The sequence below is a fragment of the Parus major genome, chromosome 9 (genome assembly GCF_001522545.3).
Source record: "Parus major isolate Abel chromosome 9, Parus_major1.1, whole genome shotgun sequence".
Taxonomy (NCBI): Eukaryota; Metazoa; Chordata; class Aves; order Passeriformes; family Paridae; genus Parus; species Parus major.
The window spans coordinates 15,385,915-15,413,378 of NC_031778.1; the positions used below are offsets into that span (position 1 = coordinate 15,385,915).

General features: G+C 46.8%; 2 protein-coding genes across 5 annotated transcripts; both read left to right on the plus strand.

Annotated features, from left to right (window-relative positions):
- TCTEX1D2 (Tctex1 domain containing 2) lies at nucleotides 1-5,147 on the plus strand. The gene is made up of 5 exons (XM_015637205.3): nucleotides 1-130; nucleotides 640-773; nucleotides 2,354-2,423; nucleotides 4,025-4,088; nucleotides 4,696-5,147. The coding sequence occupies exons 1-5, from the start codon at nucleotides 63-65 to the stop codon at nucleotides 4,741-4,743; spliced, it is 384 nt and encodes a 127-aa protein (XP_015492691.1). The 5' UTR covers nucleotides 1-62; the 3' UTR covers nucleotides 4,744-5,147.
- Nucleotides 5,148-7,685: 2,538 nt separating this feature from the next.
- Nucleotides 7,686-27,130, plus strand: PCYT1A (phosphate cytidylyltransferase 1, choline, alpha). Of its 4 annotated transcripts, XM_033516867.1 has the most exons (10): nucleotides 7,702-7,740; nucleotides 10,275-10,530; nucleotides 14,456-14,596; nucleotides 17,324-17,423; nucleotides 18,918-19,034; nucleotides 20,974-21,125; nucleotides 21,909-21,987; nucleotides 22,688-22,830; nucleotides 23,844-24,032; nucleotides 24,590-27,130. In XM_033516867.1, the coding sequence occupies exons 3-10, from the start codon at nucleotides 14,480-14,482 to the stop codon at nucleotides 24,794-24,796; spliced, it is 1,104 nt and encodes a 367-aa protein (XP_033372758.1). In that variant the 5' UTR covers nucleotides 7,702-7,740; nucleotides 10,275-10,530; nucleotides 14,456-14,479; the 3' UTR covers nucleotides 24,797-27,130. The 4 variants fall into 4 exon arrangements, with proteins under 4 accessions (XP_015492692.1, XP_033372758.1, XP_015492694.1 ...); XM_015637206.2 differs by lacking the exon at nucleotides 10,275-10,530 and having other exon boundaries at nucleotides 7,686-7,740; XM_015637208.2 differs by lacking the exon at nucleotides 7,702-7,740 and having other exon boundaries at nucleotides 10,307-10,328.
- The last annotated feature ends 334 nt before the right edge of the window (nucleotides 27,131-27,464 follow it).

The following is a 27,464-nucleotide window of genomic DNA, read 5'->3' on the forward strand; positions in this document are numbered from 1 at the left end:
GGCGGCAGCGGCGGAAGCGGCCGCGGTTGTCCCGGTAACCAACGCCGGGGCCTGCGGGGGCCATGGGCGAGCTGGGCCCGGACGAAGGGGCCGAGAACACGTACAGCCTGCGGCCCGGCCTCCAGCACCGGTGAGGCCGCCGGGGAAAGAGCGGGGGGATGCGGGCTAGCGCCATGAGGGACTTTGGACTGGGGCGCTTGGGCCCCGGGAAGGTGGGAGCTGCGGTGGGAATGTCGGAAAGGGCGTCCCTGGGCATGAGGGGCTGGCGTGAGGCAGTGGCGGGTGTTGGGAATGGGGAGCACCGAGAGTTTGGGGGCTGGAGGGCACCGGGCTCCCAGACCAGCTTTGACACCCACTCAAGTGGGGGATACTGTGCTGCTGGAGGGACAACTTCAGTGGGGCTGGTTTCACCCCATTGATAGATGGCTCTTAGCAATATAGATAGATTGGCTTTTGGCAATATCTCCATTTTAGTGGGGCTTTTTTTTCCCCGTGGCTTGTCATCTGTCATTTTTCTCTAGTACATGAAAGCTACATTTTCCTAAGCGGCATTATGTATGTTTCTATGCATTGTGTGAACTTTCTGGGCTTTCTGTTGCACCTTTTTTTTTTTTTTTTTTTTTTTTTTTCCCATGATAGATTTAAATCGTCCACAGTAAAAGAATGCATCCATGCGATACTGAAGGAGAAGCTGGCCAATGTACAGTACGTCCCAGAAGAAATGCCTGAGCTTACAAAGTCTTTATCAGAGATAATAAAAGACAGACTGAAAGGTAAGGTTTGCTGGGGATGTAATTTCTTTTCTTGCTATGTCCTCTCCCTTTCAACAAGATCCCTCTTTCTTCCTTTATTCTTGAAACTAATTCCTTCCCCGTTCACTGACTCAGGTCTGCTGGTATGAGGCAATCTGTCCTATATAAGCACATTCCTTGCCTGAGGAACTGGAGATCCAATTCAAGCAGACAAGATTTGTTTTTGTATAGCTTGGCAGGTGTGTGATGTCAGCCTTGGAGTGTCTGCAGGGGGAAAAAGCTTCATTAGAGAGAAGAAAGAAGTCATGCTTCATAGCTTCTTGCTTCCATAAACAGAACCATTCCTGCTCTTCTTTCTGCTGCACGTTAGATCAGAGCTGGAATAGCAGTGGAGATCAGAACAAGGTTCAGGGGGCACAGGGAAGGGGAAGAGGAGCAGTCAGCCAAGGAGGGGTGTGACTACAGCCTTACAGCACTGCAAAAAGGTCATGCTGCTGCACAGGATGCTCTCCAACATTTTTGAGTTCAAGAAGAAAATGCAGGCACCAGCAGGTGTTTCCTGAGTTCCGTGCTGGAGCAAGTATATGGAGGTGTGTACTGGCACAGACACTTTTTTTCCCTTCCTCCTGGGGACAGGCTGGTGCTCCATCTGCTGGGCTGGCCTGAGGTGGTGGCACAGCCACACGGTCACCCTCGGCAGGAGCCGTGGGTTTGTGCTTCTCCCAGAATTAGACATCTGCTTTAAAGCCAGCAGCAGCTGTAGTCCCTGCACGTGTCCATGCTGAGCTCCTCTGCACGGGGATTGGCTTCAGCAATGTGTAAGCACAGTGGCAGCAGCCTGAAGTGAGGCTGGCCTGGGGTGGCCACTCTTATCAGCTGGCATCTCTGATAAGCATTGATGTGTTGGATGTTAACAGAGCCAGCCTACTCTGTTCAGCCTCCAGTGGAAACAGGGTGCTGAGTCCTCCCAGGACACTGCTTTGTTGAAGACAGGCATTGGGTTCTATATTTGATTTTAAACATGCTTGTTCTGATTTGGCTTCTGGAACATTGCCATGGCCTGATTAGATCTGGCCTGTGCCCCAGAGGTACTTCTTTACTGTTGTGAAACAAAAGCATGTCTCTGAAGACACAGCTATTGTGTGGCCTTTTATACCACTCAGAAGCAAAGGAAACACCTGTGTGGCAGAAGAATCTCACAATACCTTTGCATCAAAACAGTTTTAAAATAAGACAGTTTTTTTTCAAATTGCATTTTGTCCACCAGCAGCCTTATTTACATTCCATCCGTATGGCCAGTTCTTGAAAGTTGTCAAAGCAGAATGCTGACACACAGAGTGGCTGCTCAGGGGTGTCTTGTGCCTTAGATGCATCTTTTGATGGATGCCAACTTACCTTGGTAAGCCTTCAACTCCAGCAAAACCATGGTACTCCATACTAGGAAAAGGAAGCTTTGCAAAGCAGTCTGTCCGCTTGGCTACTTGCATAGGCTCGTACAGACACTTGCATTATATCCTGAAATCTTTAGCTTTCAGGGTCGTGTTTTGGGCTCATATTTTTAAAAAGTTACAGCTCTCACTATTATTTTTTACTCTTTCCAGAGGAAGGATTTGACAGATACAAGATGGTGGTCCAGGTTGTCATTGGAGAGCAAAGAGGAGAAGGAGTGAAGTAAGTTTTGCATCTTCTAATTATATTTCTGTCATGTTTTTTGGGTTTTGGTGTGTTTTTTTCATTTGGAAGCTGCTTACAACTTCCCTAGCTACAAAGGTCTGTCTGCAGATGATAAAGTGTAAATCACTTTTCTCTTAGTGGCAACTTGAGTGCTTAGGTTGTGACTGGTTGAATTAGCCAGTGATAATTCGCCCTATGGTGGTTCTTAGCAAGCTGAAATGCTGAAAATCATTTTTGAGGAGTGTGGCAGAAGCATTTCGTGTTGTATTCATGATGAATTAGGGTACACCCCACATCCATTCCCAAGGCCCTGCTGGAGCACAAAAGCCATAGTAACTCACTACTGTCTAAAGCCAGAAAACCTTCCATAAGCACTTCATTTACATTTTTCAGAAGTTTCAATTTCTATAATCCCCCTGCAATACTGTCATGGGAACCAAGCCTGGATTCCCGTGTGGGTGCTGAATACTTGCAGTCAGCTCCAGATGCTTGCAGCCAGACAAAAGAATTCTTCTTGGCTGCAGTAGTGGGCTGTAGCTTTACTTGTGGGTAGGGAGGAGACAAAAGGGAGCAGCTCACAAGGTTTATGTGCTTTATCTGCTGGGCTTATCTTTATTATTGTTACTCCAGCAGAAGATAAGTGCAGCAGAGCTGTAAACAGACCTGCTGCCTCCCTGTTCTGGAGGTCAGAGTGGAATATCTGTACCTGCTGCTCAGGTTTTTGTCAGGAATGTCTGTCTGCAGGCAGACTGCTCCAGAAGCATCGTACCAGGGTGAACAGTTCAAGGTTCAGGTGGTCTGATCACAATGGGAAGTCCAGCCACACAGGCTGACAGAGCACTTGGGGAAATCCTGCAACAGACAGGAGGCAAGACTGAAGCACAATCACTAACATCCTTAATGCAAAATACACCTCAGTACAGTCAGTGATACATTATGATGGGACTGTGCCCTAAAAGGAATCCTGTCAGCTGAGGTGGACTGGGGCAGGCAGGGAGTGGGACACTTGCAGCAAAGGGAATGTCACTGCCTTTAGACAATGCAGTAGCAAGGTCTCATATGCAATATCCTGTTATGGTCTGGTTGTTTGTCCTCAGGGTCAGGCTTGGGTGTAGAAGTCCATCAGGATGATCAGGGAACAGAGGGTATAGATATGAAAAGACTTGAAGAGGTCGTGGTCTCGTAGCACAGCATCTGCCAAGGAATACGATAACTCCCTATAAATAAGTTGGGAGTGTGTACCATGAGGGTGCAGGAGGTGAAGGACAAGAACAAATAAGCTAAATTAGCCACTGATATGCATAGGCCACAAGTCAAAGTTTCTTAAGCACCATAGCAATGAGGTTTCAAGACCTGCCACACAGTGAAGGTGGCAGGGTTGAGAGTTGATGGGTTTGAAGGTGGAGCACATACAGAGAGGATTACAGCATGTGGTAGACTTCAGCAGTAGAAAACGAGGCTTGGGATTCAGGAGCACACTTCTCAATTCCATTACCTTTAAAGGAAGCTCACTTTGGTTTTCAAGGGAATTACCTGTGATCACTTAGGCCATTACAGGTGAACTCTGGGTAATGTCCCTGTCTGACTCCTTTGTCTAGCATGGCTGCACGATGTTTCTGGGACGCTGACACTGACAGCTGTGCTCACGACGTGTTCATGAACGTAAGTATGGGCTGGATTCCCGTGGGAAGTGCAAGTGTACTTGATTTTGTATGAGAGGCAGAGTGACCTTAAATATGGAGCAGAAAAGAAACAACTACTAGAAGGAAGAAATCAAGATTATTGAAACAGCCTGACTTACATCCTTATTCACAAAACATACTTAGATATAACAGTCAACATAGTAAAAGTTCTCTCCTGAGTAAGTAACATAGTACAGTACAAAAGTCATTGTAGTCACACCATTTTCCTGGTGGGGAGAGAAAGCACAAGAGACAGTTTTTTCTTACATACTCTGCTGAACTGCAATCATGGAGCATGGCTGAAATCCAGGACTGAGCCAAAGTCAAGGTTTTACTTAATTTTTATTTTATTTTATTTTAAACTGTGGGTATGTGGATGGAGGAAATTGAGGCACTTCTGGCATTCAGATGCACTGACCTGGGTTACCCCACAAGTGAGGTGAATAAGAAACTTAAATAAAAGACAGAAAGTTGCAATATATTACCATACAGTGTTGCTCTGGTCTAAATGTTCCCTGAGATTTGCCTGTTCCACTAGACTAGCAAAAAGCTTGCCTTGACTAACATAGTCTTTCTGTTTTCCCCAGGACAGCCTGTTTTGTGTGGTGGCTGCATTTGGCTGCTTCTACTATTGAAGGTGACAAACATTGCACAGAAGGATGGACACTGGGAAGAATGCTTTGGAGTATTTTTTATTTAAGTGCATAAAAGCATCATATTCTTCCTTTAGTACATAACACAACAGCTCTACAAAGCATGTCCTACTCCTCTTCTACACACTACAATATTCCCTCTTCCTTGTGGATATTGATACAGCTTTAAGAACAATATTAATATTATTATTATGTCCTTTATTTAAATGGCCCTTTGTTTTTTTATATGGTGTTGGTTTTGTCCTAAAAGTGTATTGCCAATAGCCATTGCTTCTAAGACAAACTCAACTTCTGTCTCAAGAGGGTTCTGTTACTTTTATTTTTATTTCTATGAAATTAATGAAATATTTATAAGAAAAAAGCATAATAAATATATGTATTTAATATTTCTTCTCCTGTGGCATTGTTTTCCACTCTACTGCACTATCCTGGATAGCTTGTCTGCATTTCTCAGGTGAGGATTTTGACAATTCTTTGTAAATTAATCCATAAAGCTGATCTCTGATTCTGGTTATCCAGATTTGTTCCTATGACTCCCACAACAATTGGGCTATGAATCCCAGTTATGTCACATGAGATGGTGTTTAAGGTTGCAATGCAAGACGTAACCAAAAGTATGTATTCTATTACCATCTGTTAAAACCAGGTGGGGCAGTGTTCTTTATCTCTTTCATGACCCATCCCTCATAACTCCAGGTGATATCTTCTGTTAATGGGCCATTGAGTCTCACTGCATGACTGATAAAATTACATCATCCCGTTGTGAGATGCTCCACCCAGGGGGAGGAGGAACCAAGCATTCCTACCTGGATATAATCTGAGAGACTTGGAACACCAGTCAGCCTTTTTCCACTGGATTCCCAGAGGAAGACCAGATTGTTATTCATCACTACTGAACCTTCAGAAGAAAACTACACCCTGCTACAGGATTGTTATTTCAACAGAACCACATGTCACTGTAAGGAGACTGCAGCCACTGTTCAATCAGACTGCTACCAACACTCTTGAGCAACAGGACATCAGGTAGTATTCTGACTCTGTCAGTGTTTTTTTGTACTACTGCATTTTATTTTAATTTTCCTATTAAGTTGTGAGGGTTTTTTATATATACTAGTAAAGAACTGTTTTTCCTACTCCCATATCTGTTGCCTAAGAGCCCCTTAATTTCAAAATTATAATAATTTGGAGGGAGGGGGTTTACATTTTCCATTTCAAAAGAAGCTCCCGCCATCCTTAGCGGACACCTGTCTTTTCAAACCAAGACAAATAGTATTAACTGATGGAAAGTCGAGGTATTTAGGACATTAGGTCAGGCCAGCAGCCCACACACCCCATGACTGCCACTCCTCCCTGCAGTAACTGCTCCTTGGTTCGGTGCAATTTGGCACCCGTGGATGCTGTGAGTGATCATTGCTCCTCAAGCTCTTCAGCACATCCGGCACTGATTTCTCAATCTCTCTGTAATTGTTTTGGAATATGAGGGTGGATGTTTGGAGACCAACTTTGCTAGGACTCCAGCCTCTGAAAGATTGCAGTAGATCTGCAGAAGAATGTTAAAGCTTCTCATCTGCCCAAAACTTAGAGGACGAGGTGGGTTCCTGACAACAGTGCATCTTAGCATGCCCACTGTAAGATGGTGTTGATGCCTGTTCTCTCTCTGCTGGCAGAGCAAGCACAGCTGAACCATTCCAGTGGGATGAATGGTTTTTAGAGTGCCAAAGTGGGGTGAGGTGAACCCTGAACCCCACCCTCACCAACTGTTATAGAAGAACACACCCTCCCCATGCAGCTCGTGGAAGCTGGGGAGCTAAAAAGTTAGGATGCATCACCTAGAATCCCTCTTTCAGCTACAGTGCTGGAGGCAGCACACTGCTGGCTCTCTATTAGTTTGAAATATTTTGATTATGAGCCTTCCTCTCCTTTTCCTCTGGTGGGAAATAGAGGGTGACTTCCCTGACTGCTTTGTTGCTGCTTGTGGCTGTCATCCATTAAGGAACCTGCAGAGAGATGCAACAGCACTGCTCATTTTGTGCACAACCTTGAAGTGTGACTTTGGGGAACAGCAAAACCATCCACATAACATTTTCCAGGGCATGGTACATATAACCTCAGACTAGTTTTGAAGCTTTTATAAAGTCGGTGGCTTCTAAATCACAACGTTTCACCTTGCACTTGCTCCATTTTGGAGGGGTTTAATGGCTTCTTCACAAAGGTGTTGTACAAAGCAGGTGAGTAGATTTGAGTCTGCAATCATTCAGTGGCACGTGGCTGTGGCACGGGACAGGTAAGGGATGCTGTATTTTCCCTGGAGAAAGATTGAGCCACTGCTGAAGCACTGCACGATGTGGACACGCAGGGCAGCTCTCTCCTTCCAGAGCCTCGGGAATTCACACTGGATACATCCATACCCTGGATGATCCAGGAGAGACTTCATCACAGTCTCCCCTCCTCACGTTGGGAAGCAGAGGGGCAGGCACTGATCTCTGTGGTGACAGTGACAGACCCCAGGGAGTGCTCTGAAGCTGTGTCCTGGGGGTTCAGGTTGGCTATCAGGAAAAAGTTCTTTCCCCAGAGGGTGGCTGGGCACTGACCGGGCTCCCCAGGGAAGTGGTGATGGCACCAAGCCTGGCAGAGCTCAAAAAGCCTTTGGACAAGGCTCTCAGGCACTTGGTGTGACTCTTGTGGATGGTGCTGTGCAGGGCCTGGAGTTGGACTCGATGATCCTCGTGGGTCCCTTCCAGCTCAGGCTGTGACGCCAAGAGCCGCGGGGCAGGACCGTCGCGAGCCGGAACGGAGGTTCCAGGGGCGGATTCCCGGGACGCGGCTTCCCCGCGGCGGCCCGGTCCCTTCCCGTGGTTCCGGGCGGACACGCAGCGGCTCCGCCCGCGCCCCGCTGGCGTCGGCGGGAGCGGGGCGGGGCCGGAGCGGCGGCGGGGCCGGGGCCGGACTCACCGGGCTGGGCTGCGGAGCGGCGCGCCGGTAGGGGGGCGTCCGGAGGGAGCGGGGGGCTGTCACTGAGGGGGCTGTGGGTGCAGCGGACAGGGAGCGGAGCGGTGCCTGTCACGGAACCGGGGCTGTTGAGTGGGTTCGGACTGGCGGCACATGAGGGCACCGCACGCTCCCCGGTCAGGGGTCCCTCCCCAGGCCCCTCTCGCAGGGCGGTGGCCGTGGCACAGGCTGGGGGCTTCGGGAGGTGTTGGCCGGGCGGGACGTGGAGCGCTGGCTTTGGGCAGGAGGGCAGTGTCTGCTGGGGTGGTCCTGATGTGCTGCGTCCCCTTTGTGGGGGCTTGGGCAGAGGCCGGGGCTCGGGCGTGATCCTCCGAGATGGCAGGACTGGCAGCTGAGAGAAGACAGAGGTAGACAGGCCAATGGGAAACTTTTGTAGTGCATCCTGAGCGCTTGGAGCGTGGGGGTTCCGGGGAACATCCCCCCGCCCAGGGGACAGTCAAGGCCTAGGGACGACAGTGAGGAGATGACCCTGGCTGCGGCAAGGAAAGGTGTGACCCAGCCGCTGCGTAGGCGCACATGTCCTCTAACCCGCTTTTTGTGTCCACCGAAGTCCTGGCTGCACTGATTAATTGTTTTGTAATTGGACTTGAAGTCCTCAGGAATTCTGAGAGCTGTGGTGCTCCTCTGTAGTCCTCACTCGCTGTGGAGGGAGGTGCAGGAAGCTGCAGGTGACGTCTCTGTCCCCACCCTGGGATGCTGCCGCACCAGGACCGTGGCAGAGGTTGGGGTGGTCAGAAACAGGTAATGCTGGGTTTCCATCTGCAGGACCCCAGGGTCTGAGGACTGCCAATGTATTTGGTTTTGAAATTCAGATGACAAATACCCAGGCATTATTTCCTGAAGATATTTGCCATATATACACTTATTAAAATTCCTGATTTAGAAGTTTCTCACTGCAAGATCTGGGTCGTAACAGTCTTGAAATCACTCTACCACGAGCCACAAACAATAACTCTTTCAGTAAGGAATTGGTATTGGTCTGTAAACCTGCTAAAGGAGGTTTACACCTCCAGTCTCAAAAAGCTCTGTTGCTAAAAACGAAACAGTGCAGAAGTCAGGTCAGAATGGCCACCTATCATCATACTTCATTATCCCTGACAGTATCTTTTCTGGTATTCTGCATAAACTTTTTCTGCTGCTTCACTCACCCAGCAGAGGCTGTCACATGTTGAGACATTGAGTGCCTGGAGGTACCCAGAAGGGCTGTGAGTTCACAGAGGTCTTGACAGCAGTTTCTCTTTTTTATGTGTGTATTACTTAGCAACACTATCTAGGTGACCACACTGAACTGTTTTCTGTTGTGGTTAGGACAAATTATGTTAAGCTGTTTGGGACTTTGTTGGTAAGAAGCAGCATCTTTCCTTTGATTGCAGGACATGGATACCAGAGCTTGTGTATGCTCAGGCTCTGAGTGTTACCAGTGCCAGTAGGGGATGCAAGGCCTGGGGGGTTGTTTTAGCAGGTATAGCAAAGGTGTGGATGCTGTTGGACCAATGTGTGGCACTGGCTGAACAGGAATCCTTTCCTATGTTCGTGTGGATTTTAACATACTGTGGGACAGCTGCTTTTGTTGATCTTGATCCAAAGTAGCTGAAGCTGCCTGTGTTTTACAAGTGAATGTGATTGTGCCAGATCCTGCAATAACCTTTCTAAGGGGCTCAAGGGCTCGATCATCCAGGTAGAGCAGATGCTGACTGTGGGGAGCGTCAGAGTCTGTCTGGAGGTGAGCAGGCTGGGTCATAGCCAGCAGCACTCTGTTTCCAGGCAAATGCTCTGCATCTGGAGACTGGGACAGAGCTGGGCCTGGCAAGGCTGGGCTGGGCATGAAGTTGCCTTGGAGACTGGGCAAGATTTTTAAGCACTGATAGAAGAGAGATCCATGATGAGTCTTCTGTGATTAACCTCTCCCAGGTCTCTGTCTCCACAGATCTCCACAGGGATACACCAGTAAGGTTAATTGGAGACTGGAGGTTGCAGATGAGGGAGAACAGGGGGAAAAGGATTCTCTTCGATTTATGGTCAAGGAATGCAGAAGAATGCAGGGTCTCTTTGATACTTTATAGCCTGGCAAGGGACTTATCTGAAGTGACAGGACTTCTCCCGTTTCCCTGAGGCTCTGCCTTACATGCTGTCCATGTGTCAAGGCAATTCTCTGCAGACAGCTGGCAGAGTGCAAAGTTTAGTAGTGTTGCCTGCAGATGAGTCAGCAGGAGAGAAGTATCTTGTTCCTGTAAAGTGCAATGATCTTGTAGGCAAAGCAGCACATGACAGTCACATCTGACTGTGTCAACGCCTCCCAGGTTCAGAGGGACGATAGGACAGCCTTGGAGCAGGCGGTGCCACCCAGGGAGCTATGGGTGGCCCAGGGCCTCGCTGGTCCAGCTTCCAATCTTGTGTTTTGGGTCCCTGCTGGGAATTGAGACAGCCTTGGGCTGGAGCATTTACTGAGTTGTTACAGCAAGCTGGTTTTCAGTTTAAGTAGCAGCATTTATTTTGCTTCACAGGTAAATCTGCAAGTGAAAAGCAGCAGAAATGGCAGAAGAAATCCTGCTACTGATGTAGGTTTGCAGTTACTACTCTCCAAGAAGCTCTTCAGGACATCAAAAAAAAGGCAGATGGGCCAGGTCCTCATGCCATCAGTGTGCTTAGAGTGCAGAAAGATCTGACCTGCTTCTCTGGTGTAGTGTGATGCTGGAGTTCTGATTCCACCAAGACTAAAAAATGGCAGCACTGTCCATAAAGGTGCAGACATAAAGTGAGGTAAAGCTTTGGCTAAGCAGGAAGATTTGCTGGGCCTATTCTGACATCTTCCACCTGCCAGAGGTGTGAACTTTGGTGTTGTGGTTAAATTACAACTCTGATGATGGTGTAGTTAACTGACACTAAGGGAGAAGTTTTAAATTCCTTCCCTGCCTATATATATATATATATATATATATATAATTTCTAGTAATCAATGCTTGTCCTTTTTCCCCTCCCAGAACTGACTGTGTTTCAGTGGGATTCAGTGATTCCCTGACAGGAAAAGCAACTCTTTTCCCATCTGGCAGTCAACTGCTCCTCGCAGAGCCTGTGCAGGTTTCTCTTTCAGTGAGCTAGCTGGCAGGTGATGCAAGGCCCTTCTTTGATACAGGATGCACCAAAGAAATAACTTTCAGGAGAAAAGCCTTGAGTGTTTTATAAAGTGGTGCAGAGGCTGTGATATGCCCGTGGCTTTTTCAAATGAGGCATTTCCAGCTTTGCTCCTTTCGAGCAGTTTCTCTTATTCAGCCATGAACTCAATAATGCAGGATGGTGACACCTTAAAATAGAACAATGTTAATATTTTACAGCAAGGCTCTTTCTTCTGGTTATGCCTGGTTTCTATCTTGGAGTGTTCAGAATGAGCTTTGAGAGTTATCTTCTCTTTCCTCTTCCCCATCTGCTGCAAATGTAATTAATTTTAGAACAGGCAGTTTTTTATGCATTTGGGGAAGCAAAGCTGTGTCCTCATGTGTTAAACTCAGCTACAGATGCTGGATCCCACTAGTGATAAATAATTGTTTGGGATGCTATTTTAGTCACCTGGGTCAAAATGAAGCATTCTAAGATTAGTAGGTTTATTGCGGTAAAGTGTGGTGTGTTCCCATTTTTTATAAAGACAAGCCTGGTGGTGGGAGGACTTCCCAGAAATGCACTAGCTGCAGGACAGAGGTTTTAAAGTTCTGAACAGTGGTAAAATTATTGTTTCATTTCTGCATTTATTTGAGTAATTAACAGAGCTGTGTCACTCACGAGGTGCACAGCCCAGCTGTCCAGGCACTGCAGAGGCTACTTCAGCAACATCTCACCTGTAAGGTCAGATAAGGTATCCTTATCTGTCTGTAAGCAGACAGAGCTTATTTTCATCCCACCCTTGAAGATGGTTTCTCACTTGGTACATTGGCTAGAGCTGCTGCTGTGTGGCTGATGCTGTCTCACCACTGCTGCTGATTTAATGCACAGCAAATAATAGAATCTCCCAAGTTGGAATCCATTCACTTAAGTTGTTGTTGCCATCATTTAACTATCTGTGTATACCCTGAGAAATGGAAAAGTTAGGGTGGAGGAGAGCAGATGGTTGGGTGTGGGAGGAGCTGAAAGAAGCTTGAGTTTTCTTCTGAGCTGGGACAGTGCTGCCCTGTACTGTAACCTGCAGTTCTTTGGCTGGCCATGAGATCTGCACCCAGCAGCAAGGGGCTGGTGGTAATTCAGCAGAGACTGTATTTGTGTGCAGTGAAGTCTGGTTGCTCTGATGGGCCATGCTGTTGTGGGAAGAGCTTCACCTGGTTGTGTGTGGGGCTGCTGTGTCTGTGCTTCAGCGCCAAACCCCCAGGTTTTGATGTTTTGCTGGGCAGTGGTTCAGAATGTCTGCATTCAGCACATTAACAGACCTTTTTAATTCTCTCCCAAGGGAAGGAAAGTGGTCAGAGACCAACAGGTGACTTGAAGCACAGTGACATTATTTTAACCAAATAACAAGAAAATCAGTTGCTGTTTCCCCCGTGTTTCCATGGATTCTGGGGTTTCTTGAACCAGAGACAGATGTTTGCTGCTTTTTTGGAACTTCATGGTTTCTGCTAGGACCACGGTGGTAAATGACTGACACAGAGTGTGCTTGCAAGATGACACCTTGCAAAATGTAAGAATGACTTGTCATACCCTGTGTTTTCACAGAGGCACTCTGGAAGCTACTGCATTTATAGCAATATATTATTTATACTGCATTTATAGATCTCACCTGAAAGTTAAATGTTTGCTTAAATGTTTGAAGACTTGGACCTGAGGGTTCCAAACTTTTTTTGCCTGAGGTTATGTTTGCACCCTCCCATATGTTTGTTCTCAGGAAACAGTAATTCAATTACTGGAATGGGGGAAACGGCAAGCTTGACTCACAGGCATTATGGAGTAAGTGCTGGATGGGTCACACAGCTCTGGAATGTCCTTGTGGCTGCTCTTGACTCTCACTTTTATCTTCTCCACAGTATTTTTTGGCTCTCTACTGACCTAAGATTCTCTTTCCCTGTTCTTAACACATTGTGGTAGGTCTAGCAGAGCAGCCAGGGATACTTATATGTGTGTAGCCCCAAACCAGTTCAGCTGTGCCTGACCCTAAAACTGTCCATAAGGTATCATCATGCTGATGCTCAGTAGGAGGGAGGGAGAGATATTTGCATCTCGTTAAACTGCATTGGACTTACTACTTTGGAGCATTCCTTAATCTTGAGTCATGTGTGCTTGAGTAAGACCGATCACTAAATCTGCTACTTAATAGCTCTTTAACAAAGCACACCCTTCTTGCCTGCCAAACAGCAGGGCTTTGCCAGTGGCCCTTAGCGAGGACAGTCCCAGCTCATTCCAAGTAGAACACTCAGCAGGGCCCCTCTGCTGCTGAAGAAGGTGGTTATTCAGAGGGGCATCTGCTCTCTGTCACACCTTGCACTTGCCCCACCTAACATTCCAGTACACCCACTGCATGTGGGTGGGGAGACGTTTTAAATTCCACACCTCTTTAAATTCCACCACTCTTATTGTTAGGGAGTTGAGGCACGCACCTAAGGATCGTTGCTGGGTGGAGGGGTCATGCTGTTCTCCGGAACAGCAGGCCAGAAGTGCCATGTCCTACACTGGAGAGGGGCACACTTCAAGTTAACGAGAGAGATAGTGGTGCTTTTTAGTTTTTGCAAATCTAGCACCCATTTCTAACTCCTGCAGCAGCTGGAAAGGGAATATTCACTGTCATGCCTTCGTATAAATCTCTGTTTTTCCTTCAGCTGAGTTACTAATACTCCAGCCCTTTTGGAAAGGTTCAGTGATTCCAGCCCAAAGAACAAATAGCTTCCTTCCTTATAACTGTCACCATTTCTGTCCCAAATTGGTGGTATATCTGTCTGTTCATCAGAGAAGCAGTTCAGCTGAACCACCACTAATTGCAAACTGGTATATAAAGTGCCAGAAGTAAGTGTGGCCTAATGTAGTGTCAGCAGCTGCTTCACCATCTGCTGAGTCACCACTGCAGTGGGGACAAGGGACAAGAGTGGAACACGGTGGCAGCCATCCCCAGGTGGGCTCACCCCACTGAGGAGCTGCAGCTTGGTCTGACACAAACGACAAAGCAAACAGCAAGCCTATTTAAACTCATTTAAGTTACGAGCCCTTCCCTTGCCCTTATCCTTCTGCATAGACCTTCCTTTTTCTCTTCAGGACTGTAGAGGGATGCAGCACACTCAGCAGGTGCCCTGGGGGTGTAAAAGGTAAAGAATCCAAATGAGAGCTGGATGAGGGCTGAATGTGAGCTGGGCATGCCATAATCCTTAGGTTGCCTTTTAGATGCAAAAATAGCATTATTAACCTCGTAGTAATGATTTGTAATTTGCATTGCAACTCTTGTTTCAGTGTCTCTCCAGCCAGCTGACTGCTGCACACTTCTCTCTGCAGAACAGCTCTGAGTTGCATTAAATGATTCAGTATTCCCACCAGGCACTGTTTGTCAAGTCTTGGCAGCTGATGCCAAATACAACTGGCTAAGCCCCTTGTGAGGTGGCTGTGTCTTTGCACTGACCTTCTGTACACTGTGCCTGCAGTTGACTGATTCTGTTTTGGAAGAACTGAGAAATATCTCTTGTATTTTTTTTTTCTTTTTTCCCTCTCCTTCATTTTGTTCCAGTGCTTTCTGGACGTGCTTGGCAAGATGGAGCCACCGACCTCCTCCAGGCTGAATTCCCGAAAGAGAAGAAAAGATGGATCAGGCCCTAATGGGGCAACAGAGCTGGATGGAATCCCTCCAAAAATGTCCCGACGCTCACTTGTAAGTAAGCAGAGATAAGAATTTTGGGAGCCTGTGAGATGAGGACACTGAGCTGTAACAGCTCAGTACAGGTGGTGGTTTGTCTGTGGACAGAGAAACAAGAGGGGGCAGGGGATAAGAAACAAATGACAGTAGCTCTCCTTCTTGCAAATCCAGTTTGGAATCTTCCTTTGTTCATACTAATAACATACTTACAACGTGGGCTTAAATTAGGTCTGAGGCAAGCATTGCTAAGCTGCTTTTGTGGTGTGTCCGGCTTGTCACTTAAGCTGAGCCAAAGAGGCATGCATTTAGAGAGCCATGGAGAAGTAAGCATTTCTCATAGGAGGGTTTTAAGTGGCCCACTGAGAGAGAAGCACATAACAACTGCAGGAGGGTCTGAAGCCTGTAAGCACCTGAAGAAAGGATGGATTTGTTGAATCCATGCTCTGATGCACTGGGAAGATCACTGTTCATTCCATTTTCTTGGTCTGGAGAGAGACCGCATTTTTGTTGCTGGTACTTTGGGAGTGTCCAGAAAAAAAACACAACAAACAACCAAAAGGATTTATTTTCTAGATCAACCTTGGGGTGGCTTTAACTAGCTAAAACCAGTGGGATCTTTTCTGAAGGGGGTCTGATCCAGTTAATGCTACTGAAAAAGGCTGTCTTTAACTTGTCCTTGCCACATTATTGCGACAATTGGCTTTTTATAGTTCTTCTCTGCCCTCTTCCTGGAGCTGTCCTGTGCATCACATGTGCTCTAGTTGTTCTTTTCTTATCTCTGTCAAAAGCCAGCTACCATCCCTGCCATGTCATACCAGGGTCATGGTCCTTGGCAAAATGTGGTGATGTGTTGCAACTTCCCTCCTCGATGACAACGTTCTGCTCTTCAGGAGGGCTGCAGCCCTGTCACACAGCATTGACAGTGGTGATGAAGTAAGAGCAGCACCAGCAGTGAGAACTGAGGAGGCAGGCACTGGGGAGAGAGGCTTGAGCTGTTGTGTAACTTATCCCACAGAATCTTTACATCCTTCACTGTTGCAAAAACACACCCTGTCCCTCTGAAAGATCCCATGTATTTCAGTAAGGAAAGAGAAGTGTGCAGGTTATTTATTATTCCATGGGAGTCACTTGCTCTTCAAGTTCATGTCTGTCCTCTGTTAGAAGTAAAACATCTGTGAACAGCACAAGACAAGTAATACCTAACCACTTTCTGAGCTTCCTGCCTGTTTTTTAGCCACAGGGCAAACACAGTCCTGGTGAAAGATTTTTTATTTCCTTTTGCAAAAGTTTTATTTATTATAATGAGAGTAGTAGTGTTGCCTAACTGTGAGATTACCTTGAAGCCCTTTCCACTCCCAACTAAGCAGCTGTTGGCAGAATGTTCCCCTGAAGCTCAGCAGCAGATGGTGGTAACAAACCTGTTGACACATAAGCCTGTTGTATTGTGCACATCAGGTTGAGTTTTGACCCTCACTGGCCCTGCAGGAGAAGGGCAGGACTCTGGCAGGACCTTCTGAGGACATGCCTCTCTGTTCCTCTGATAATTTTGATAGGGCTTTTATGTGCTTTTATTCCTAACTTTGTATCAGGTATGTGTCAACTAAACTGCCAAGAATCTGGTTTTATAGGGAAGTCCTAGACTTAATGGCAGTGATGAAAGATCTGCAGGCCTTATCTGACAGCAAGGATCCTGGTAGAGGAGGTACTGTGTGAAACGTGGAGCCCTCAGTAACTTAAAGGAGATGTTCAGCAGTAGCAGTTCATTTGCATGTAGTGGTCAGTAGTTGTTTTCCTGTGCATTTCACTATAAGCACTCTAATAAGGAACGACACTGGCCAGAACAGCAGTGGTTTTTGTGGTTGCAGTGGTACTGGACACTGCCATGATTCTGCAGTGGGACAGGAAGCCAGAGAGGAAACTGCAGATTAGCCGTTTTCAGCTTGAAGGTACTATTGTAATGATTTGCAAGCTTGTTTCCTAGTGTTCTGACTCAGGAACAAGATGTCCATTGCAGCCTTACACCTCCCAGCTAGAAGGAAATTGAGCCTTTTGTTTTGTAATGGGAAGGGCAGATGTTTCATTTCTATTCAGAGCAGACCAGAAATGATGCCTGGACTTCAGCTGTTGATTAAATGTACTGTGTGGTCAAGCTAGCAGGCTAGAGGAGTTTTCTTGCAGCAGTTGAAGTTATTCTGCCACAGATGAAGATCAGTCTCTCATTTGTATGGCTCAGAAATGGTGGCAACACACACATTCCCTGGGAGTTAGTGCTGCAGTTAGTATTGCTCTTCTGCTCTGTTCATATGCTCAAATCAAGGAGCTGTTAGTTTGTACATCACAGCACAAACACTCAGGAAGAGCAGAGTGATGGTCTTGCCAGAGTGGGCACAGCTGGAGTTGTGACAGTGAGGTTGGAAGCTTGGCTTGTGCTACTGTGAACTGCTGTTTGTCAAAAGTCTGAGTTTAGCAGCTGCAGCTCTGATTCTCTGATTTTCTTGGTCCAGTATAAATACAGTCTTCTAAACCCTTATTTTCTCACTCTGTTCCTCTCTAAACTCAGGATAATCAGCCTGCAAGGCTGTTTTGAGGTTTTGCACTAATTAGTCTTTAATACATGTGTCTGAATTGTGCAGAGGCACAATGAGTCACCTGTTGACTAGGACACTGCAATGGCAGTGCCTGTGAACTATGAACTGCCCTCGCTTTTTGCACTCTCACAGTGAAACTTTGCTGGCTGTTTAGGGGCTGAGGGAGCCAGCTCCATTCTCAGATGAAGTGGAGATCGACTACAGCAAGCCATACATCAGAGTAACGTATGAAGAAGCCATGAGAGGGACCCCTTGTAAGTAAGAGCACAGACTGGAAGGGAATTGTATAAATCTTGGGTTTGGGGGGTGTGGGTATGATTGGGATATCTCTGAGACAAAGCCTTGGACCAGGTTTACAGCCAATGACTTAGGGAGTGCTTTGGTGATTAGATAACTGTTTCCATGGGAAATTTGGCCCGTCAGTACACCTGAAATTCGAGTTTGTGTGAGGGCACTACAGATATTTGTTTTAAACTCTAGCTGAGCCACTGACAGCCATAGAACTGCACACTTTCTGTAGTACTTTATCTGAGGTAGCTTAAAGTTAAGCACTTTAAAAGTCATATTTTCTGCAACTTGAAGCAGGCAAGTAAAACCAATTTATGTCTTTGTCCAGAATGTCCCATTCTAGCCTGGGTTTGAATTAAAGTCAGTGTCATTAAACACCACAGACCAGCCCCACAACAAGAATGTGTCCTATTATTCTCTAAACCAGGCTGGGAGAAACACTGTCCCCTTTGCAAGTCCAAAGGGGAAGCAGAGGCACAACAGACTTCTGAAGGATGACGGCCCTCTCCTGCCAAACCACGTGTGCAGACAGCACTTCTGTCTACCTGGCTGCTACTGAGAGATGAGCCAGCTCAGATTGAGACCTGGCTGTGGTTTCCTGCCAGAGGTTCTGAAAACCCAGTGTATTTCACAGTCTGCATTAATTTCCCAAATGAAAATCTCCAGAGTTGGCACAACAGTCTCTGATTTCAGCAGTGGTAGCTCTCCTGCCTGCCAAGACTAAAATACAGTGCACAATTCCTTGTTGCTGTTTGTGTCTGTGCTCAGGAACTGTAGCTGCTGTAGGTACAAAGGAAAGATAAAGATATCCCATCCCCTTTGCAGAATGTGAATGAACATTCATAAAGGTCTGCTAGGACCAGCCCTCTTCTGGCATACAGAAAGCTTTTGCAGACACAGAATTGTGTCTGCTTTTCTTTGAGTAGTTCATCTGTGTTTTTGAATAATGCCACACACTGTATATGTCTGGGGGAGCTAATGATGCTGGTCCCTCAACCAGACTGTGGCAGCAGGCTGCAGAGGAGGATGCTGTAAAGGTCTTGAGATGCCAACCTGGCAGGCAGGAGGAAATCAGGCACCTGTGAAACATTTGAGCCAGGTCCCCTCTGCTATCTCACTGTTGAGCAAAAAGTTAATTGTGCATTTGGATTTCCATAGAAGGGAAATGTTCAGGGTTTGCATTTCCCTTGCTCTCCCTTGTTTGGGTGATACATGGTAGGCTTTCAGTCCACTTTTAAATGCATTTGTATTTCAGCTCTGTGCTCAGATGCATTTGTTTCCACATGGGAAGGCAGAGAGCCAAGCATTTATCTTCACAGTTCTGTCCTGATTATGGTGCTGCATTCTGTAATATCTCCTAACACCTCCATTACTTTCAGAAGGTCCTCAAATGTGAGTATGAGCAGCAGCTGCTTCTCCAGGAAGGCATATTCACATTTGTCTCTGTCCCTTTGGCACAGTGGATCGCCCTGTCAGAGTTTATGCTGATGGAATATTTGACTTGTTCCATTCTGGACATGCCCGGGCCTTGATGCAAGCAAAGAACCTCTTCCCAAACACATACCTCATTGTTGGAGGTAAGGAGTGACCTTGTTGACTTTGGCTGTTGCAGGAGTACAGTTTAGCTCTGTCTGTGGTTGTGCATACAGGGGTTTTGTCTTGTGGCCTCAGTGACTCTCACTGCAGACACTTATCCTAAATGTTGCTGGAGTCTTATTGCAAAATGTTGAGGATTGGATATGTCTGCAGAAAGTTATCCTGTACCAAATGAGTGCTTAAGGAAAAGATTTTTGATCATGTTGTTTTAATTTGACCCCTCTATTTTGTGACAGGTACGGGTGAGTTGCACATCTGACTATCAAAATATACTAGAGATAAGTTGAGCATCTACTTTTGACTCATAAAAGAGACAGCTAAAGTATGAGTCCCTCCATAGCTGCTTTTTTCACCTCTATTGCCCTGCAAGTCACTCCAGGCTTCAGTTTCCTGCTGGAGATTGCTCAGTGCCAGACAGATCCCACTGGGAGCGTGGAGATCTTGGTGGTTTCTTGGGCATGTGCCTGGACACCTGGAAGTCAGTGAGGCCTTCCTTCTTCAAATAGAAGTTCCCCATTTTGTCTGTTAGGTCATAGGTCTTTAGATGATGCCAAGAGTGTCTGGCTGAGTGCCTGAAGGGATCTAGCAGAGGTGTTTCAGCCAGGCTCCTTCAAGAATGTAACAGGAAAAAAGATATCTCTCTTCTGGCTGCTGCAGTACATGGGCCTCTGTCCAGGCAGTGCCTCTGCCCATCCCTGCACCCATGCTAAGGGCACATCAGGCTGTGATTGTCTGTCAGGAGCTGACCCCTGGTCAGGCTGCATAATGATGCCAATGTATGAGAACTGAAAATACCTTTAACTAGTTTTCTCAACTCCCAGTGTCTTTGTGAAGCAAAATGCAATTCTCACCCTGCCATAGAACAGTTATAACATCCTTGGGTGGTTTGTGTCCTTACCACAGTTATTGCTGAGAGCATTTTAATAGTAGTATGCCTGCACTTCTTGTGTGCTGCAGTAGTGTCTGGGAGGGAAAGAGAGAGAGGAGAGCTGAAACAGTTGCTCCAACCTACAAACTGCCCTGAGCTTAGAAATCTTAAAGGCTGAAAGACATCCCCATGTACATAAACACTACAACGAACAGGAAGATAACTTCAGGTCAAACTATTAACATATTAAAATAGCAAGGAGTGTAACCACATTCTGTGCCTCTAGGAGACAGGTGAGGAAGAGGGCAATGAACTGCTCCCCTTGCACCAGGACTGAAGCTGCAGGCCACATCCCAAGAGCACATTAGCTCCAAGCAGGGAACAATCTCCCCCACTCTTTATCATCTGTTTGTCTAGAACATAAATATATCCAATACCAGTGAGACTGGTAATGCCTTGTTTACTTTTGAGTCTGATAATCAAATAGAACTCCTTCCTCAATATCTTACATTGCAGATTATGAAGAGGTTTTAATTTACTTTTTCATAGAACATAATAATTAAGTTTGATCCTGTGAACTCCCCCTTTGTTTTAATGTATCTTTCCAAGAAATAGGCTGTGGTATGGCATTTTATGAAATCAGAAGTTCAGGCAATAAGTTTTTTCAGAAAACTTATTGCCTGATTCAAGCCTGAGACATCCATTGCTTTAAGCACAGATTTCTGCCCAGCAGACCACTAGGTGCCATTTCTTACAGAAGAGTGGTCTTCTGTGTTGGCTGGTTTTCTTGATAAGTGCTGTAAGCTCTGGAGACCTTAAAGGCTTGGGGTGTGGGTCCCCAGCTTGGGCAGAAATTCCCCAAACAGCCTGCCCAGAAGTGTCCTGCAGAGGTCCCAGTTCCTGATGCTTTGTGGCTGGAAAGCTGGGTTTGAAACACCAGCCTCTGTCAGCTGCTGGCATTGTCTGGTTCAGCAGGGTGTGGGCAAGGTCCTTTTACTGTAAATCATTGGGGTAAGTGCCTCAGACTCAGTGTTCTCTGCCTGTTTCTCCAGTCTGCAGTGACGAGCTGACCCACAACTTCAAGGGTTTCACGGTAATGAACGAAAACGAGCGTTACGATGCTGTGCAGCACTGTCGTTACGTGGATGAGGTGGTGAGAAATGCACCCTGGACCCTCACACCCGAGTTCCTGGCAGAGCACAGGGTAATTTGTGGTATCTGATCTGTTTGGAATTTTGATTAGCTTCTCTGTTTACAGCAAGAATTCATCCTTGGGGGTGACCTCTGCCTGAGCAAACTGTTTCTGTTGAAGCTCCTTAAATATAGAATGAACCGGGTTATGGGAATTGTGAGCTTCTTGGAAGTGTAGTTGCTGAGCTGGCATGTAATGCTAAAATAAAGTAGAGATTGTGACACAGTGAAAAAGCCTGAGAGGGTTCTCACTATTTCAGGAGAAGTCGGTGCTGGTTACTGATAGGTGTGAAATGCAGTAGGGAGAGGATTACATGGGTTAGAAGGGATTTCTGGGGGGTGTCTGGTCCAACTCCCTGCTTACAGCAGGAGCAGCTTAGATATACATCGGCTTCCCTGCCACAGGAGACCAGACAAGTTGTCTTGAAAGCCTTTTATCAGTTGGTGAGATAAAGTGGAAGGAATCTCTAACATCTGTTGAACAGCTTTGGGAAGTGAAGGAGTCTCCAGGGGACCTTGCTTAGTTTACCGTTGTTGCCGTTAACAAGCCATTTCTCTGTGGAGTTTAGAGCAGCTGTGCCCTTATTCCCAGACTTTTCTTTCCTCTCTGTCATTGCTTACAATTCACAGGCAATTGCCACTGAGAACACAACTCTGTTGTGTTGTAAGAGGGAAGTGTCTTGCTGTTCTCTCTCACACCCCTGAGTGGAGGTGTTGAGCCGAAAGTTACCATCTTTCAACAGCAGGACATCTGCACTTTCCAGATAAAATGTTGACTTGCTTTTTAAATTTTCAGATCGACTTTGTTGCACATGATGACATCCCCTACTCTTCTGCTGGCAGTGATGATGTCTATAAGCATATAAAAGAAGCAGGTGCGTCCCCCTCAGATTCTCCAGGGCTTCCTGTCAAAATCTTCTGTAGTTTTTCCTGTACCTCTGTAATGCAAGATTATGTCCCTCTGGGAACAAGGTCTGTCCAGGAGGCTCTGGTGGCCAGAAAAAGCAGCTCTGGGCCCTGCTTCATAACACTAGGACTATTCCATGTCCCATCCCAAGCATGGTCCAGCATTAATTCCTAATTTCAATCTAGTTATTTTGACTGAATTAACAGCAACCTCTTGAAAATATACTACAGTTTGATTTAGAGATTCTCACAAATGGGGAGTCTAATGAACTTAGCAGAGGGGCACCTCTAGCTGTTTGCTGTAAAATTCACTGGGGGTGCAGCTTTTTTATATCTATCCAAACTCAGCCATCAGAGTATTATATTTCCATCCATTAAAATGTAGGACCCCTTGTCCTGTCCTTGCCCCAGACTATTCTGTGTGCAGTCAATATTTAAAACAGCTAAAGTGAGGACCTTTTCATTAGAATACCTGGTATTTTGACAGGCTTTTGGCATGTTTTGGTCTTACTTAGGCATCCCAGAAAGGATGGCTCTGGTATTGTACATTTAAGGACAAAGATGTGGGAATAATTAGGAAGTGAGCTCTTGACAAGATAAATTGTTTCCTAATAGAGGTGGCAGCAGCTTTTTGCCGTGTATCCTGCTCAAGCTTTTCCCCAACTTTAGGCATGTTTGCACCGACCCAGAGGACTGAGGGCATCTCCACATCCGACATCATCACGCGCATCGTGCGGGACTACGACGTCTATGCCAGGCGGAACCTGCAGCGGGGCTACACGGCCAAGGAGCTCAATGTCAGCTTCATAAACGTGAGTTGAAGTGGGTCTCACCACATGCTGCAGGAGCCAGAATCTTGCAAAGTGTGAAGAGAGTCTTGTCTAGTGATAGCACAGTCCTGCCGTGTGCCAGTGAAAGGCCTGTCTGCAGAGCTAAGCATTGGCACTAAACCAGTGTCCTTGGAGTAGAAATTAGACTTCCTGAAATCACCTCAGGGACCTACTCAGACAAACTGGGGGGCTGCTAATACTGCTTTCTTGTCAGTGATGTCATGATGATGTCTTACCTATTGAAAGAGCTGAGGAGAGGGTATGTGACAAAATGTGTGTTTTCTTGAATGAAGAGTGAGTGTTTCTTGATAGCAACTGCTGTCTCACCCCTCTCCTCTTCCCCCAGCCACATCCTTAGGGTAGAGTCATTTGTTAGGATAAAATCTGATGCTGTTTCCAATGTGCTGTTCCCTTCCTGGAACAGCAGTGCTTGGGTAGGACAGTAGGATATGCCCTGATCCTGTGCCGTGCAGCTCTAGCCCTCAGAAAGAATACATGGCAGAAGATATTTTTGATGTTGAAAGTAAAGTTGTAAACATTTTTTTTATCACTCAGATACTGTGCCTGTGAACAATAAAACAGGAGAGGTAACAGCTGCTTGGCCTCTCTTTGGCACATAACTCTCCCTCTGTTTAGAAATACCCAGCAGAAAGACTGGTGCTGTTGTGATATGCAAGAGAGACCTACAGCAAGTCATTCTAATCTGTGTGCTGTATAAATATTTCCTTCTTCCATGCACTCCTATTAGATAGTGCTTATCTCTGGCTTTAGTTTTCCTTTGTGTACTGTGCCAGTGCCTGCCACAGAGTGTCTCACAGCCCCACTGTGTCTGCCATGTAGTCTAGGAAAGAAGTGTCATGGAAGTGAAGGAGAAGTGTCATCAGACTAATGGGGATGCTGAATCTCAAGCAGCAGTTCAGTGTAGTAACACAGAGCAGAGATGGTCTCCACTCAAATCTGGTGAGCTGTATTCTGATCCACCACTCTCTGTGCAGGAGAAAAAATATCACCTCCAGGAACGTGTGGACAAGGTGAAAAAGAGGGTGAAGGATGTAGAGGAGAAGTCAAAGGAATTTGTCCAGAAAGTGGAAGAGAAGAGTATTGATCTCATTCAGAAGTGGGAAGAGAAGTCCCGGGAGTTCATCGGCAATTTCCTGGAGATGTTTGGCCCAGAGGGCGCATTGGTAAGGAGTTGTTCTGGGAAAATGGGAAAGGGAATTTTGGAGACATTAACAGACAGGCTCCTGCAGAGTCTGCATAGGAAAGGTTTGGCATTTGTTGCAGTGCTCAGTGTGCTGCCAGTCTCCAGACAAGTGTCCCAGGCTTGGGCAGCCTATTTTCAGGGACTACTCACCATTGCCAAGGAGATAATGCCAGTTATATTGTAGAGTGAAAAACTCCTCTGTCCCACAAGCTGGCCTGTAAACTCCAGTTTGTGCCCTGCTGACCACTGAGCTGCCAAGAGGATGGTGGTCACTTTGTCATTGGCCTGAGTCTGAAGCTACTTGTTTATGCCAGGCTTTCCTGCACTTTTGGGTGAATATCACAGGCATTTCTTGGAAATTAATGATGATTGCACTGGGTGCAGTTTCCAAAGCCGAGTGATGCTGGGGCTTTTTCTGCTCTTAAATAGCATGAAGTTCTGAAGGGACACAACTGAAAATGCTGCATGGGCTGTAAGTAGCGTCCATTTCCATGACTGTGTAATCCATGCTAACTGTCCTCGTGCTTCCCTCACCAGAAACACATGCTGAAAGAGGGCAAGGGCCGGATGCTGCAGGCCATCAGCCCAAAGCAGAGTCCCAGCAGCAGCCCCACACACGACCGCTCGCCATCTCCCTCCTTCCGCTGGCCCTTTTCCACCAAGACTCCTCCTTCCTCACCTGCCAACCGCTCCAGGAACAAGTCTGCAGTCACCTATGACATCAGTGAGGATGAAGAGGATTAACCTACCTGCCAGGATTTGCTGCAGGCCGCTAATCACTGAATCCTAAGTCCAGACCCACTGGGGAACTCTAAATGAGCAAGAGAGCCATAGGAACAGGGCTGATGGTGAGCACAGGGCCTTGGAGGCACCCGTTGCTCTTAGCAAGGGCTGCTGCCTGGAAGCACATTCAAACCTCCTCTCCCTTCTTCTCCCTAAGTCCCCTTTTTATTGTTTACGTTCTAGCGGTTTCCAGGGTGAAGATGGTTTTTATATTTTAAGAAAATATTCGTTAAAAGGGCAAAGAATAGCACTCAAGCGTGGCTTTTGTTTTGGTTTCTTTTCCCTTGTTAAGCCTCCAGGCAAGAGGGAGAGTGGGAAGACCCATCTGTCTTCTTCTTTCCTTGAGCTCCTCTGTTTTATCCCCCCTATCCCCAGGCACTATCTGTGCCATTGCCAAACGAAAGACCCCTCAGTTCCTCAACCAGCATGACCTCGAGAGCACACACAAAGCAGTGGTGTAATGAGGCTTCTAGGAAATAGAGACATCCCTTCTGGGCTGGAGCCGATAGGAATCTATCCAGCAGACCTGTAGTGCTCGCATGGCTCTTAACTGAGCTTCCCAGTGTGTTGCAGTGAGGACGTGCTGGGCAGGGGGTACCAGCTTGGCACGCAGGAGTTACACCCGGGAAGGACTTGCAGCACTGTAGAGTGGCACACCCCATAAAGTGCACAGCATTCACGGCTCCAAACAGTGGAGGGGCTGCAGGGGAAAGGCCTTTCCAGCTAATCTTAACAAGACTGCTAAATCCTGAGGTAAAATTGAGCCCTGAGTTGCTGTTGGAGAGAAGAGAATGAATCTTTGCTTCAGAGCACTTGCTGTCATGCATTTCCTTGAGTGTGTGAGAGGCCAGGTAGGAAATGAATGTGTGTAGTCTTTTGAGAAATTCCTTGTTCCAGTCTGTGGTGTGTTACACGTTTTAGTGTCTGTCCAAATGGTCCCTCAGCATTGTGCTGTGTGTGTGTTTGTGTTTCAGTTGCTGTGCTCTAGGGGCTGGAGGAGTCCTTCACACTGGTGCCACGAAGTTGCTGCTCTAAGGGCAAAGCAGCCAGTTCGCTGCCCGTGTCAGTGTGTGCAGCTGGACAGATGAAGGGCCCCAGTCCTGTGTGACAGTTACCTGGCTTGTGTAGTACATGCACAAATCCATGCCTGCTCACTCTGCTCCATGAGGCAGGGTGGAAGGAGCATCAGAGAGTACTGCAGCTTTTTAAGGTTATTTAAATACACAGTGCTCGTTTGAGTCCATGGTCCAAGTTGTGCCTGCTGTCATGTCTGTGATACACACTGAGCTTTGTGGCCTGTGGGTCCCCAAGGGGACTTGCACTCCCCATGGCTGAGCAGAGCAGGTTGGTGCACCCTGTTCTGCAGCTAGCACTGGAGAAATTTGCCTTGCTGTCTTGTAGCTGTGGAGCTTTTCTGCCAGGGTTTGGTTCTGTTACCCACTGTCTCTGGGTGGAGCTGCTGGGCTGAGTTGCCTGTATCCTGTGGTGCTGGAAACAGAGGACAGCTCAGACCCCTGTCAGCAATGCTGCAGGGAGGTCTCCAGAGCAGGATGTGAGGCTTGGGGAGCAGCAGATGCAAGGAGGAAACTCATCAAGTGCTGCCACAAGCTCGGCACGTTGTGATGCTTCCAGAGCACATGGTGGCCCTGTGGTAGGAACAGGCTGCAGCTTCTTTCCAGCTTTTGTCTTAATGGTCTTTTGTCATGCTGCCCAAAGGGCTTGACAGAGGTTCTGTGCTTCTCTTGAGGCCAGAACCAGTATGGGAAAGGGTGTTTTGGGGATCCCTAATCTGCCACTTGGACCTCTTTCAGCAGGGATGTGCACAGCTGTGGGAGCATGGCTGGCTGCTGTGGATTTTAAACTGTAAGGAGCAAATAACAGTCACATGGTAGAATCCAGTTATTAATCCTCTGGTTTATGAGTGGTAGAACACTTACTTTGTATCACCCACATTGTCTCTTCCCTTATCTTCCCTTCCTCACCCTTCCCTCAGTACGGATGTTGCGGTTGCTTCCCTGAGCCAATTCACAAAGGCCAGGCTGCTTTAGAGCCTTACTACTGTTTTAAACACAAGTTATGCAACAGTGTTCTGTAAGTTTGGGTAACCATGGTGTTTTGGATGGTGGCTTGTTCTGCAGAGACCTTAACACACTTGGTCTCTCTGCAAAATCTGGGGTGCTTGGTAAGAAGCCAGCTGTGGTTTTACATGTAGCTTGGAATAACAGAGCTGTTTCTTGTAACCAATAATCTCTGCTTCCTCCTTGCACTGAAATTAAATTGGACACTGAAATCCCAGTCTAGTCTTTTTTTTTTTTTTTTCCTTTGTTTTTTTTTCCTGCTGGATTCCTTGACCAGTCTTCTCCAGGACTGTCATGTTTTACCAGGAGTAGGTAAGAGCTTGATCTTCCAGCAAAACATGAACCAGGTTCCCCAGGATCCTGTCATGCCCACAGATACATGCAGTGCTGCTGCTTCAGGGCTGTCCTGCGTACCTCTGAGCCATCCCTCAGTTTTCAAAAGAAGCATTCAGAAGAGACATGAAGTAAAAGATGGAAAAACAGTGGAAAAACAAAACTTCACTACCATGCAGTTAAGAACCCTGCAGAGCTGATGCTGCCAAATCTAGAGG